General features: G+C 45.4%; 1 protein-coding gene across 2 annotated transcripts; it reads left to right on the top strand.

Annotated features, from left to right (window-relative positions):
* Window positions 1–2,213: 2,213 nt before the first annotated feature.
* Window positions 2,214–10,896, top strand: fgf18a (fibroblast growth factor 18a). 2 transcript variants are annotated; one of them, XM_085478771.1, is made up of 5 exons: window positions 2,214–3,671; window positions 6,953–6,992; window positions 7,084–7,261; window positions 8,943–9,049; window positions 9,202–10,896. In XM_085478771.1, the coding sequence occupies exons 1-5, from the start codon at window positions 3,640–3,642 to the stop codon at window positions 9,472–9,474; spliced, it is 630 nt and encodes a 209-aa protein (XP_085334897.1). In that variant the 5' UTR covers window positions 2,214–3,639; the 3' UTR covers window positions 9,475–10,896. The 2 variants fall into 2 exon arrangements, with proteins under 2 accessions (XP_085334897.1, XP_085334893.1); XM_085478767.1 differs by having other exon boundaries at window positions 7,081–7,261.
* Window positions 10,897–11,825: the final 929 nt, after the last annotated feature.

Genomic DNA, 11,825 nt, shown 5'->3' with positions numbered 1-11,825 from the left:
TCGTCCCAGTGAAAAGTATCAAACCTGAAAAACCTGGGGAACATACCCCAGATTTTCCTTCTACTGCCTTTTAGTTGTCTTTTGTTTTTCTCTTTGCACCCAGTTAGTACTGATGACCTAAGATACATTATTGCTCGTTTCCAATAGATCATTTGTGTAGCATAAATTTCATTTCACAATGAGAGCCTTTGGAAAAATCTGTTACTACAAAATACAAATCTCCTTCTACTGTTAAGCCAAAAGGCCTACTACGCTTAGGCTTTTTTTATACTGTAAATGAATAGATCTGAGCTACTCTGCCTGTTTTTTCTTACTTCAAGATGTGCTATAGTTCCTGCTCTGAACCCTTCCATCTGGGCTTAAGAGTACCAGACAGGCCCATACCTCATCACCAAAATGTGGTTCAAATCCCTCTTCACAACATTTACACTCGTGTCCCTTGCAGCATTGTGGTGAGTGGTGAAAAAGAGCCCAGACACAGGTGCAAAGACAGAGAGAGCCAGTAGTAGGAAAGAAGGCCAGAGGCTTGTCTATGGAGCATGACTGGAAAGGCATTCAACCACAGTCAACCCCTACCCAGCCCAGCTCAACTCTGTCCAGTTGCAGAAGTCTCTGCATGTGTGTGTGATTTGAAAGTAGCCTACAATGTTGAAAAGAATAAGCCTGCACTTGGAGCCAAGATAAGTGTCCCTGATGTATAAAGCCAACACCCACCAACCTCTGTTACACACACACAGATACAGACACACACAAGGATAAATTTACTCTGTCTCTCTATTATTTCCCTATGTGTGTGTGTGTGTGTGTGTGTGTGTGTGTGTGTGTGTGTGTGTGTGTGTGTGTGTGTGTGTGTGTGTGTGTGAAAGGTATGGCAGGAGTGTTGTGTTGGCTTGGCTGACCGTCTGCGGTTGTGCGGCGGTGAGAGGGAGTTTTGGGAGCGCAGAGCGGGCGTTGCTGCCGAAATCCCTGAGAAATGTTCGTTTTGGATCCGTGTCCGTGCTTACATACCGCCCTCCCGACTGTCTCTCATTCTCCGTTTCATTTTTCCTTCTTAAGGTTTAACTTAAAAGTTATGAAATTGAGAGTCAAAATACATCACTTAAAAGTGCGGCGACTCTGAAGGGTGTGTGAACGCGTGCGCGTGTTTGAGCGAGAATAATAGAGAGAGACAGAGAGACAGAGAGAGAGATATGGAGCTCTGCCCTCTCCACCTTACAACCTTTATCCAAAATCCGGGGCCACTGAGGCTACGGAGGTGATGTTATCTTTTGGAGAGATGACGGAGGGCAAGAAGTCTGCTTTGGTGATCAGAGATTTGTTCACCTGGCTAAGGCAGGTGTTTGTGTTGTGAGATTTCTTTTAAATGCACTTTTTTATTTTACATTCTCTTTGGCCAAAAATACTTTCACAAGCCCATTTGTTCTGAAAGGGACTTTTTTTTTTTTGAAAAGCGAATTACTCCCGGTACTATGACATCATTCTAATTGTTTCCAATGCATTTTAGATTAGATAGAACTTTATTAATCCCTCGGGTGGGTTCCTCTGGGAAATTCGATTTCCAAAAAAGCACAGCACCGACAGAAGTTACAGAGTTAACAGAAGTTACAGAGTTAAGCTTGATTTAGCTTGATTCAAGAATTGCCACAAACAAATATTAGCTGTAACTGGACAGACAAAGTACAGAGGAAAAGTGCCCGATTCGATAAAATCATTGAAACAAAACGGTTTGTATTGTAAACAACTGAAATTATCTCACCTCATTACCAGATGTTTTCACATGGAACGGAGCACTTGTTAAAATGGATATTTGTGTAGTGTAAGTTTTGGTCGGCAGGGCAGAGCGACCAACTAATCCCATTTTGATCCAATAAGTAAGTGTGTGTGTGTGTGTGTGTGTGTGTGTGTGTGTGTGTGTGTGTGTGTGTGTGTGTGTGTGTGTGTGTGTGTGAAGGAGAGCAAGAAAGAGAGAGAGAGGCAGAGAGAGAGAGCGAGAGGGGTGGGAGGGAGGGAGGATTGATCCGCGTCTGTTAAAATCTTGTTCTGGTTTTTCTTGGAGTGAGGTCTGTGCCTGCCGACGCGCCTCTCCTGTGCAGCCCCCCTCAAGAAGAGCTTCTCTTTTTTTTAAGAAAAGAAACCTTGGAATTTTTTGAAAGGGAGAAGAATCTACATAATACCAGTGAAGTGGATAAAAGCGCACGGCTGGATTCTTTTTGCGTTCCCTCCTTCGTTTCCTCCTCTGGTGCCTGAATGAAACAGGGAAACAGAAACAGATATATGGGAAAGAGGAGGTGTGCAGGTTTTGCACTGGGAGTCGATCTGTCAGTGAGATTTTGCGTAAACATGTTTCCTGCTAGCTCGCGTTAACTTTTAGTCCTTCTCAAACTGGTGAACTCGACTCCGTTCCTCTTCCACCGCGGAGTTGTTTTTTCTCGGAACGAAGAGACTTTGGTGTTTTCCCCCCTTCAGAGAAACTGCTTAAACTTTCTGCGTTTGAAAAAAATAAATAAATAAAAAGATCGGATTGCATTTTCCCCCTTCAAACATTTTGGAGGTGATGTCATCGTGCTGTGTTTTGGCAGGTATTGTGTCGAGAGGGCGCAGGGAGGACTACTGCAGCCAGGCGGTAACCAGCGGCTGAGGAAAGCGGGGAAGTCCGGAAAATCAGGTGCAAAGTGCGGCTGTCATTTCCTCGCCGTGTCGCGGGTGGCTGAGTCCGCCACCCAGTCACAGCTGTTCCCATCATCTCCAGCCACCCCTCCCTTCCTCATCTTTCTTTCCCCTTTATTTCCCCCTCCGATTCTCATTCAGCACTCTCCATATACCCCTCTGAGCTGGACCGCTCCGGGACCTTATCACCCACTTTGTCATACGCTGTTGGTCGGTGTCACCTGAGCCACAGACCAGTTGAGTCAGCGTGGGGACGCAGACATGACCGTGCCCGCCTTGCATTACCCTGGGCCCGCAGAGCAACCTTCTCCAGGTCGCAGTTTCGTCCACCAGCACGCCCAGGTACCCCACCTCCAACAGCAACTGACCCTGCTCTACTGGGACTAAACCTGCCTCCTGCTCCCGTCTGCGGCGTGGCAAACAACCCGTCTCATCCCAGCAACCACATAACTCATTTTGGTGTCCGGGAGCCTGCTGTTACGCTTAAACGTTACGCATTGGATTACACAAAAGATTACGCACGCGCCGCATCTGTTCACTCGGCCAAGCATCACTCTGAGGGTCAACAGGGTCGACTGGAATTGGCTATCTTTAAGGCGTGAGCGCGCTTTCACCTGTTCCTCTCCTTGTCGGGTACGCGCAGCGAGCGTTTAAAATTCTAACTCTTTGCTCCTCCGCCCATCCGTTCCTTCCCCGGTCTGGACAGCTGTTAGAGGTTGCCCGGCGGTCACAGTGGCACAGTTCACCCAGCTTCAGATCCCAACTTGCCCGTGCCCGCACATTTACTTACGCCGGGGCAACCGGGGCACAACGCCGCCGATGCCAACAGGAGTGTCCGCTCACTCTTTGACTCTGCACAACGTCCACCGGTTTCAAAACACAGAGGGGGACTCTGAGCCACTCTGTCGGACTGGCTCAAACCGAGCGAGGAGACTGTCTCTGGGACAAGTTCCATAGTGGAGGGGGGAAGCAATGTGGTCCCTTCTTTCCACGCTGACCGTCTTGTAAGTCACTTCTATCACTTTATCATCAAATATTATTGCTTCACTCCTCAGGTTCTATTGTGTTTCAGTTGTTTAAACTAGTTTCTGGGTAGGCGAGAAGACGATGGAGAGAAAGGTTGCAGAATCTAGCGATTACATCACTCCTAATCAGTCCCCATAGAAAACATGCCATAGAGCCCTGTTTTGATTGGCTGACAGTTCAGGGTCACTGGGTCAGAGTCAGGGCCGTGTAACTCATAAAACCTGCCATAAACATCTCCATCACCATCTGCATTTACTTCAGGGATGGCCAGGCTGGCTTAGAAAAGACCATTTCTCATCTCCAAGAAAATGTTTTTCCTATTGAAAATATTTCAGAAGTCAAATAACACAAGCTTTATCTAGTGTGATAGGAAAATGATAAAGTGCCAAGAGCAAATCTAAGGGAGGAGGATATGGGCTCAAGGGGCTCGAGTTTGCCCATTGGAGGTGTGTCTTGTTAAAAGCCAGGGGTTTATTTTTCTTTCTTTGTGTCGGCGGTGTTCTCCCAGATGGCAGTCATCTCCAGATACTTCTCATTCCTCACACAACCTGGACAGGGTGTGTGCTCCTGCTGCTGCTGGTGTCTTCCTGACTTTCCTTCTCTTTGTGTGTCTCCCTCACCCTCTCTCCACCTACCCATCTAACTGCATACATCTGTCTTGCTTTCTTCCCTATAATGCTTTTTCCATAGATACTTGCTCAGTTAAAAAAAAAAGAAAAAAGAAAAAAGTATGAATTAATAACTGATGAATGATGACGCCCCTGGCAGTGTCTGAAGATGAGCAGACTCACTGTTTAGTCTGCTGGTTTTAGTTTAGGTCTCCCTGAGCCAATCATCTCTCCACTCATCTCTGCCTCACCTATCATTTTTACAACAGCTCCATTTATTCATCTACATACTGTTTAACCAACTTCATCATAATTCTTCAGCCAGTGAGAAAAACCAAGGGCCTTTAGCCACAACAACCTGTTACTGCTCTTCTGCTAAAGCCACAGAACAATGTCTAGGCCCTCTGGTTTTCTCACAAATGTTGCGCTGTAAGCCCTGTTACTGCCAATACCACTCACACACCCACTCGCTGAACCAGTATTCTTAAGGCCTGCCGCAGAACATCTGAAACTCTTTGCACTGTGCTGAAGCCCACTGCTCCAGCGTTGGCCTACCACGTTAACCACTGCTACACACAGCTGAAACCGCTGCTCTGTGCTAAGTCCCACCAGGTCGACCACTCTCACTCCACACCGGTGCCCAGTCCTCGATACTGAGGCCTGCTCGTCTAACCACAGACTCCATATGGTAGATCTGCTGGGACGCACATTTATGATGTCAGATCATTGCTTGCTTTGGCCACTGGCCAAGGTGTACCGGGCTTTCCCTCTCTCCATACCTCCTTCTGTCTTTACTCTCCCCAACTTTTACTCTCTCCTATTCTCATCCCTCCCCCACTCCTGGCTGATCCTGTCTCCCTCTTTCCTCTCTGCTTCTTTTTCTCTCTGTGGCTGGCATAATATGGAGTGTCTGTGGTTTTTGTGGGAGCGGGAGAATCCAGTGCTGAGGCACTTTTCCTACAGTGTCCTCGGCAGCAGTGCAGCCGTGGTGTTTTAACAGCTGAGAGTCCTCACAATGCACAGGCGCTCAGGTTTTTTCGCCTGCGCAGGCAAAATGTGAGGGCCAATGCTCTACTGCATTTCCCAGGATGTCTGCATCTATTAGAACGATTCAGAAGCCAACGCAAGGCAACGCTGAGAAAGAAGGAAAAGAGAAAGAAAACAAAAGGGTTGTGATGACGTTTTGTTTATACATGTGTGTGTGACAGGAGGCAGTAGCTTGTTACCATGGGCATGAACCGAACACCTCTTCTCTTTCCTGTTATTTATCTTTTTCTCTACTTCTCACATCAGTCTACACTGTGGTTAAACGTGTCTCTCAATTTTGAGATGCATAACCTTGTGTTGTGTTGTTTTTTTTTTCCAGCGTCTCCTCCACCTCACATCTGCGCATTTGCCTGTTCTTTCTGATTTTATCTCCCACCTCTTTTATTCTCTGTCAGCCTTCTTTGACTTTGTCTCTCTTTCTCTTTTCTCAGTTCACCTTCCTCCCTTCCTCTGTCGTTGTACACTTCTCTCATCTCCTTGCTCTCTTCCTCTCTCAGCAGATTGTATTCCTTTTGCTTTAGCCCAGCTGTCAGCTGCCTGCTTCTCCTGTACACACACATGCACACATCTGCACATCTGTGTGCATGCCCATGACAGTGTGGAGGAGTCGCCTCGCTAACTCTAAACATAAAGGAAGATAGGAGGCAGGCATGGATAGGAATAGGTAGAGTTCGCAGAGAAACCATGAAGTTTGAAGAGAGATAGGGAGGAGAGGAAAAGAGTGGAGCAGAAAGAGAGAAGAGGCACACAGAGAGATAGCATAAGATGAGGTGGGGAAAGACAAAATTCGTAGAATTGCTTTTCAGCCCACACACTGGGTTCTGAACTTCATCAAGTCTTCAGCCACTAATTTAGAACAGTTCAAGAACTGCCAAAGTAGGCTTTGCGCAACACAATCACTCCCTTACTGAGGCTGTAAATAACATTCAATATATCCAAGGTCAAGGTCCAGGCTTCAATTAAGCAATGTGATGAAGTGAGAAAAATTATAATTGTAACTGTAACTAAGTGTTTAAATCTAAACATTATTTAAATGTTTAGCTAGAGAGCGATAACAAATGTTTCAGTAGCTCTTGCTCTCGTCTATTCATTTCTAAATTTAACCACAGTCCACAGCTCTTAAAAGCCACATCACAGTAGAATGTACACCTGTAGTCCAACTCAGCTGTCTACATATACAGAGCAGCCAAATATGCCAGCCTGCTCCCTTAGATGTCCGAACCAAAACATGTTCTAGCTGTCTTGGCATGTTTGCCATTTTTTGCTATGCTCCAATCAGGTCATTTGCAGGCCAGATTTTGGTGTAGCAAAAGTCATAGACGGGTCAGAAATTGGGTTCGGGCAGAAGGCTGGTAGCGTTACAATAAACACTGCTCTGGGTGTTGTCTGTCTGCTGATCCTTGGACATCTGCCTGTCTTTATGTCAAGTTGCTGTGCCAGCAGCACACCCAGAACTGTGAGTAATGACCCAATAAGGAAATGAGATGTTGAACAGAAAGAACGGCAGAGAAGAAAGAGATGGAAATGATGGTGTCATGCTTAACTCTTCCAGCATTCAGTGTTGCTTACATTCTTCTAAGCTCATCTGTTTTATATTATTTCAGATGTATCCAGATGTTGCTGGTGATGTGCAATCCATTACAGGTGAGAAACAGCAGGCATGACAAAGAGTGATTGTGCGGCATGAAGTTGTATATTGATCTTTACTCATGGGTGGGTGTGGGTGTTCCAGCAGGTACTTGGTATGGATGGAGTCAACTTCAGTGTGCATGTGGAGAACCAGACACAGGTGCGAGACACTATGAGTCGGCGACACCACAGAGTATACCAGCTCTACAGCCGAACCAGCGGCAAGCACGTCCAGGTGCTGGGACGCAAAATCAGTGCCCGGGGTGAAGATGGAGACAAATATGGTAATACACACACACAAACATGTGGGTACGGTGCAAAGTGGACAAGTTTAAATGTTATGTGTGTATGCACGCTGAGAAAGATGCTTACTCGCACCAAAGTGCACACTCACACTATCTAACAGCTGCAAGTACAAAGACTTAAAGGTTGACCAAGTGCATGCATGAATGGAGACAGAATGCAACTGTGCAGCCACACTCACAAAAGCACACACACATCTCCCCAGGCTTTGGCAGAGGGGCAGTGGAGCTTGTCTTGGGAGTACAAAGACCTCATCGACTGGCTGCTGACTCAATGATTCACTAGAGAGGAAAAGAAAGTTAGAGAGAGAGAGAATGAAAGAGAGAGAGAGAAGTTGGTGTGTGAAATAAAGTGTGAGTTAGATGGAGAAGCCTGCCAGGTAGAGTGACTGGCTGAGTGTTAGAAACTCATCTCCTTCATCGATCCCTCCATTGATTTTGCATCCTCACTGTTATCTCCTCTGGATTTAAAACAGCAGGAACCCCCCCACCCACCCCCCTTCTCCCATCCATCCTCTAACACTGTCCCTGTCCATCCCCCACTTCCTCCTCTGTCTGTAATGATGGCTAACCCATTCTTAACCCCCCTGAATCAATGGGAAGAAGAAAGCCAAGCCATAAAAGTGGAGTTCACATTTCTGCATGTGGCTCAGCAGCACATCCTTTGCATTGATAAGGGTGCCAGGTCACAAACACACCACGTCAAGATAGGAACTAGACTCCAGATGCAAGAGATAGGGAGGATTTCTTTTTTGGACAAATACTACCTGAAAGACAGCAAATCCACCTAAATCCGACCAACTGTGGCAACAAGGCATTAGACATGGGAACCAAGTGCAGAGAGCGAAGATATAAAGCAAGTGCACGAAAGTCTAAAACATTAAGTGAAAGAACAGAAGGGAGATGAGAAGAGAGTTGGGGGAAGAGAGGCGAAGGGGGCAAGAGGGAGGGAGGTATTGATTTCTCTTGACCCCTTTGTTGACTAAGGTCATGTAGGAACCATTTTAGGGATTTTATTTTTAAATAGGCACAAACGCTCTGTAAAGATGTGTAGTTAGTGAAGCGCTGTTGCCTGGAAGGATGAAGGATAAACACACATGCACCTGCACACACTCAGAGGCAGAAGCGTACATGCACACATCTTAAAACAACAATATCACAGACATTCAGTCTGAGTGTTTTCCCGCTCCTCTCTGCTCACGGTGCTCCATCTAGTCTTGGCTCTTATCTTTTTTACAAGGCCCATTTCTGGTCAGCGGCCTCACATCCATGTGTGTGACCAGGCTTATCTGACAACCATCTGTCCAACCAGAGACATTTACATCTGTCTGTGATTTATCAGTGTGTTTAATAGCAACTATGAATCCTACAACTGTGATTCAGTATGAATGCCTTATCTGCTTTAAAGGGCTGGTTTAGATTTAACAGCAGTCAGTAATCTACGGTGCTCAAGAAAAGGTCTGTCAGTGTCAGTTTGAATGTTGTTCTTGGCTAGGCCGATATGCAAAACTAAACAAGCCCTAAATTTAGGACGCCGTTAACTTTCTGTCTTGTTATTTGTGGGGTGAAAGTCTTTAAATCTTGACTATATACAAGTACATAATGTGTCCACACTACCTATGGCTCTAATGTCTGTATGTCCCTTTGTATGTCCCTTCACAAGCCCAGCTCGTAGTGGAGGCTGATACCTTTGGTAGCCAGGTGAGAATCCGTGGCAAAGAAACCAATTTCTACCTGTGCATGAACCGCCGTGGGAAGCTGGTAGGAAAGGTGAGACTTCTTCTTTTAGACACATGTTAATCCAGAATATCTTCTTACTTCTTTCTGACCAGCCTTTTTTTCTCTCTCTCTCCCTCTGTGTGTGTGTGTGTGTGTGTGTGTGTATGTGTGTGTGTATACCTGTGGTTTTTCTGCTCTCTCAGAAGGCCAGTAATCGAAGTGCAGACTGTGTCTTTGTGGAAAAGGTCCTAGAAAACCACTACACAGCTCTAATGTCAGCACGCTACACGGGCTGGTATGTTGGCTTTACTAAAAAAGGGCGTCCTCGCCGTGGTCCGCAGACGCTTCCCAACCAGCAGGATGTACACTTCATGAAACGCTTCCCACCGGGAGAGCAGCCTGACCTCACCACTCCATTTCGCTTCACCACCGTCAGCAAGCGGGGCAAGAGGGTGCGCGCTACTGGGCCCCGCTAGTTGTGGCTAACTCTAGCACCCACTGTCTTGTCATCCAAAGCCTTGACCTGAGCCTGCCAATAGCTAACCCTTTCATTCCTTCTGTCACACATGACTGAACACTTCCCTTTGTTGGGAAAAACATTGACCAGAATATTAATGAATCATTCATGGGGTTTAGCTCTACACCTGATTTGCCACTACAGCCTCTCTAGTTAATAATCATTCCTCTCAGTTTAAGTTCCCCTTACTGGACCAACGAGACCAATAATTGGTCCAATGCTGGAAGCTCTTTGGACCTGGTGTGCTTCCCTTCATTTTCTAGATACACTGACAGTGAACCTGAAGGGCAGCCAGAGTCCCTGGGGTCTACAAAGGCCTTTAGTTCACAACCACAAAAACCACAAGGCCTTTGTGTCTCCTGTTCTGTACCAGCTGGACAATGTCAAGTATGGGATTACAACTGGACCATGCAAAACGGACAAGGGTGAGAAAGACTGACTGAACAAGAGAGTGGGTGCTTAGCCTGCAGATAAAGGGAAAGAACGATGGAGAAGACATGAAAATGGTGGAATGGACAAAAGGGATATAGTGATCTGCTCAGATCAAATGGACCAGTAATGGACTGTTGACATGTGTCGCACTTATTTGTCTCACTGCTAAATTAGTGCCATCCTGTGAGGCTATTGGATGAATGGCAGGGTGAATGAGGGAATGTTCGAATGAGTGGCTTACTGAATAATTGCATGTTTGCAAGAAGTCAATGAGAAAATGTATGTTAGAGTGTGTGTGTCAGAGTGAGCGAGTGCAACAACCATGAGTGAAGCTGGATCACGGGGGACTCTGGAAAGGGACCATGTAGTCCCTGCATGAACCTGTGACAACTCACCGCAGGGACTGAAGCTTTAGGAACTGGAATGTATAAGAATAAAAATACACACACAAAAAAAAACAAACAAGCTGCACCAAAAACAGCCAGCAAAATCACAGCAAAACCAAACTAACAACCTGACCAAAGACAACTGGAAGACAACCTTCTTCATGAATCCTCCCCCCCAACAGGACATGACATCCTCAGCCTTTAGGCACAGAGGATGATGAGTGCTGGGGCCGAGCCCGCCGGGGAGGGTGCCTTTTCTTTTAGCATCGCTATGGAAACGACCCAGGGGATGATGCTCCTGTGCGATACCGTGGATACAGAGTGCTGCTACCAGGACATTCAGTGGAACAAACCAAAGTCTCATGCATAAACACAGGAGAAAAAAATATTAAAGGGAACAATTTATTGAAAGTTCTATATATATATTATATATATAAAAGAAGACAGAAACCCTAAATAAGCAATCTTACTATGATGGTTACTATAATTATTATGATAAAATTATTTCATTTATTTATTTCAGCTCTGTGTGCAGCAGTCTTTCTCGACTCAGTAAACCTTACAGAAACATTTTCTTTGTCTCCCGTCCTCATTCAACTTCTTCTTCACCTGCCCCGTTCTGTTTAAAGGGCCACTTTCACAGACACACCTCATCTGACCTTCTAGTGATTAATACGTTGTTCGAAAACCTATCACTTGGCAGCCTTTTTGTTTTAATTTAAAAATTAAATATCTAAGTAATTTATTTGGCCAAATATTAAAAGTTTTGTACGTTCTAGCTACTGTAATACAATGGGTCGATAGCTTTCTGTGTTTTATATCATTTAGAACTTGTTTTTTCAGGTTCAGGCTCACCTCTACGTAGATTTGGTCTGCATTAAGGGTCCTCACATACAGATATTCTGAACAAGCAGACAAAAGATAAGCTAAATACAACACACTGAGAAAGATAAATTATAATAGAACTTATGCAGCATCATGTAGGATTGCAAAATTGTGACTTCTGAGTGGTAGCTGCTGGAATAAAGCTGTTTTTTGTTGTTCTACGCTTTGGCATTAGAAGCCTTTCTACAAGAGGAAGAGAAACTCACTATGCAAACTGGTTAAGTAACACCAGTACCTAGCTAACCGCTGTAACAGTCTAGGCCATATCTACAGATATCTGGGTTCAACTGTGGGTCACCAATCAGCCTCTGAGACAATTTAACAATTTGAGTAAGAGCTCTGTTCTTTACAGATGAATATTCACACACACACACACACACACACACACACACACACACACACACACACACACACACACACACACACACACACACACACACACACACACACACACACACAAAAAAAAAAAAAATAACAGATTCATCACTGTTGGGTTTTCGGACTGATTGAAAAAACGAAATCTCAAGACATCACCTTTGATTGAAAAGCTTTCGAAGGCATTAGGTTTGAGTTCCATAAGCTATGATCAGGTCAATCCTTATGCTTG

The sequence above is a fragment of the Copadichromis virginalis genome, linkage group LG2, assembly GCF_057382275.1.
Source record: "Copadichromis virginalis isolate Kocher_CV1m ecotype Utaka linkage group LG2, C_Virginalis_male_GT1.1, whole genome shotgun sequence".
In the NCBI taxonomy this organism is placed as follows: domain Eukaryota; kingdom Metazoa; phylum Chordata; class Actinopteri; order Cichliformes; family Cichlidae; genus Copadichromis; species Copadichromis virginalis.
Note: the sequence above shows the minus strand (reverse complement) of the source record. Positions and strands in the feature narration are given on the sequence as shown.

Bases quoted from the DNA above. Each gene is read 5' to 3' on its own strand.
- fgf18a (XM_085478767.1), top strand. From the start codon at position 3,640: ATGTGGTCCCTTCTTTCCACGCTGACCGTCTT. The intron at 6,993-7,080 runs GTGAGAAACAGC...TGGGTGTTCCAG, and splicing joins TGATGTGCAATCCATTACAG to CAGGTACTTGGTATGGATGG. The intron at 9,050-9,201 runs GTGAGACTTCTT...CTGCTCTCTCAG, and splicing joins GTGGGAAGCTGGTAGGAAAG to AAGGCCAGTAATCGAAGTGC.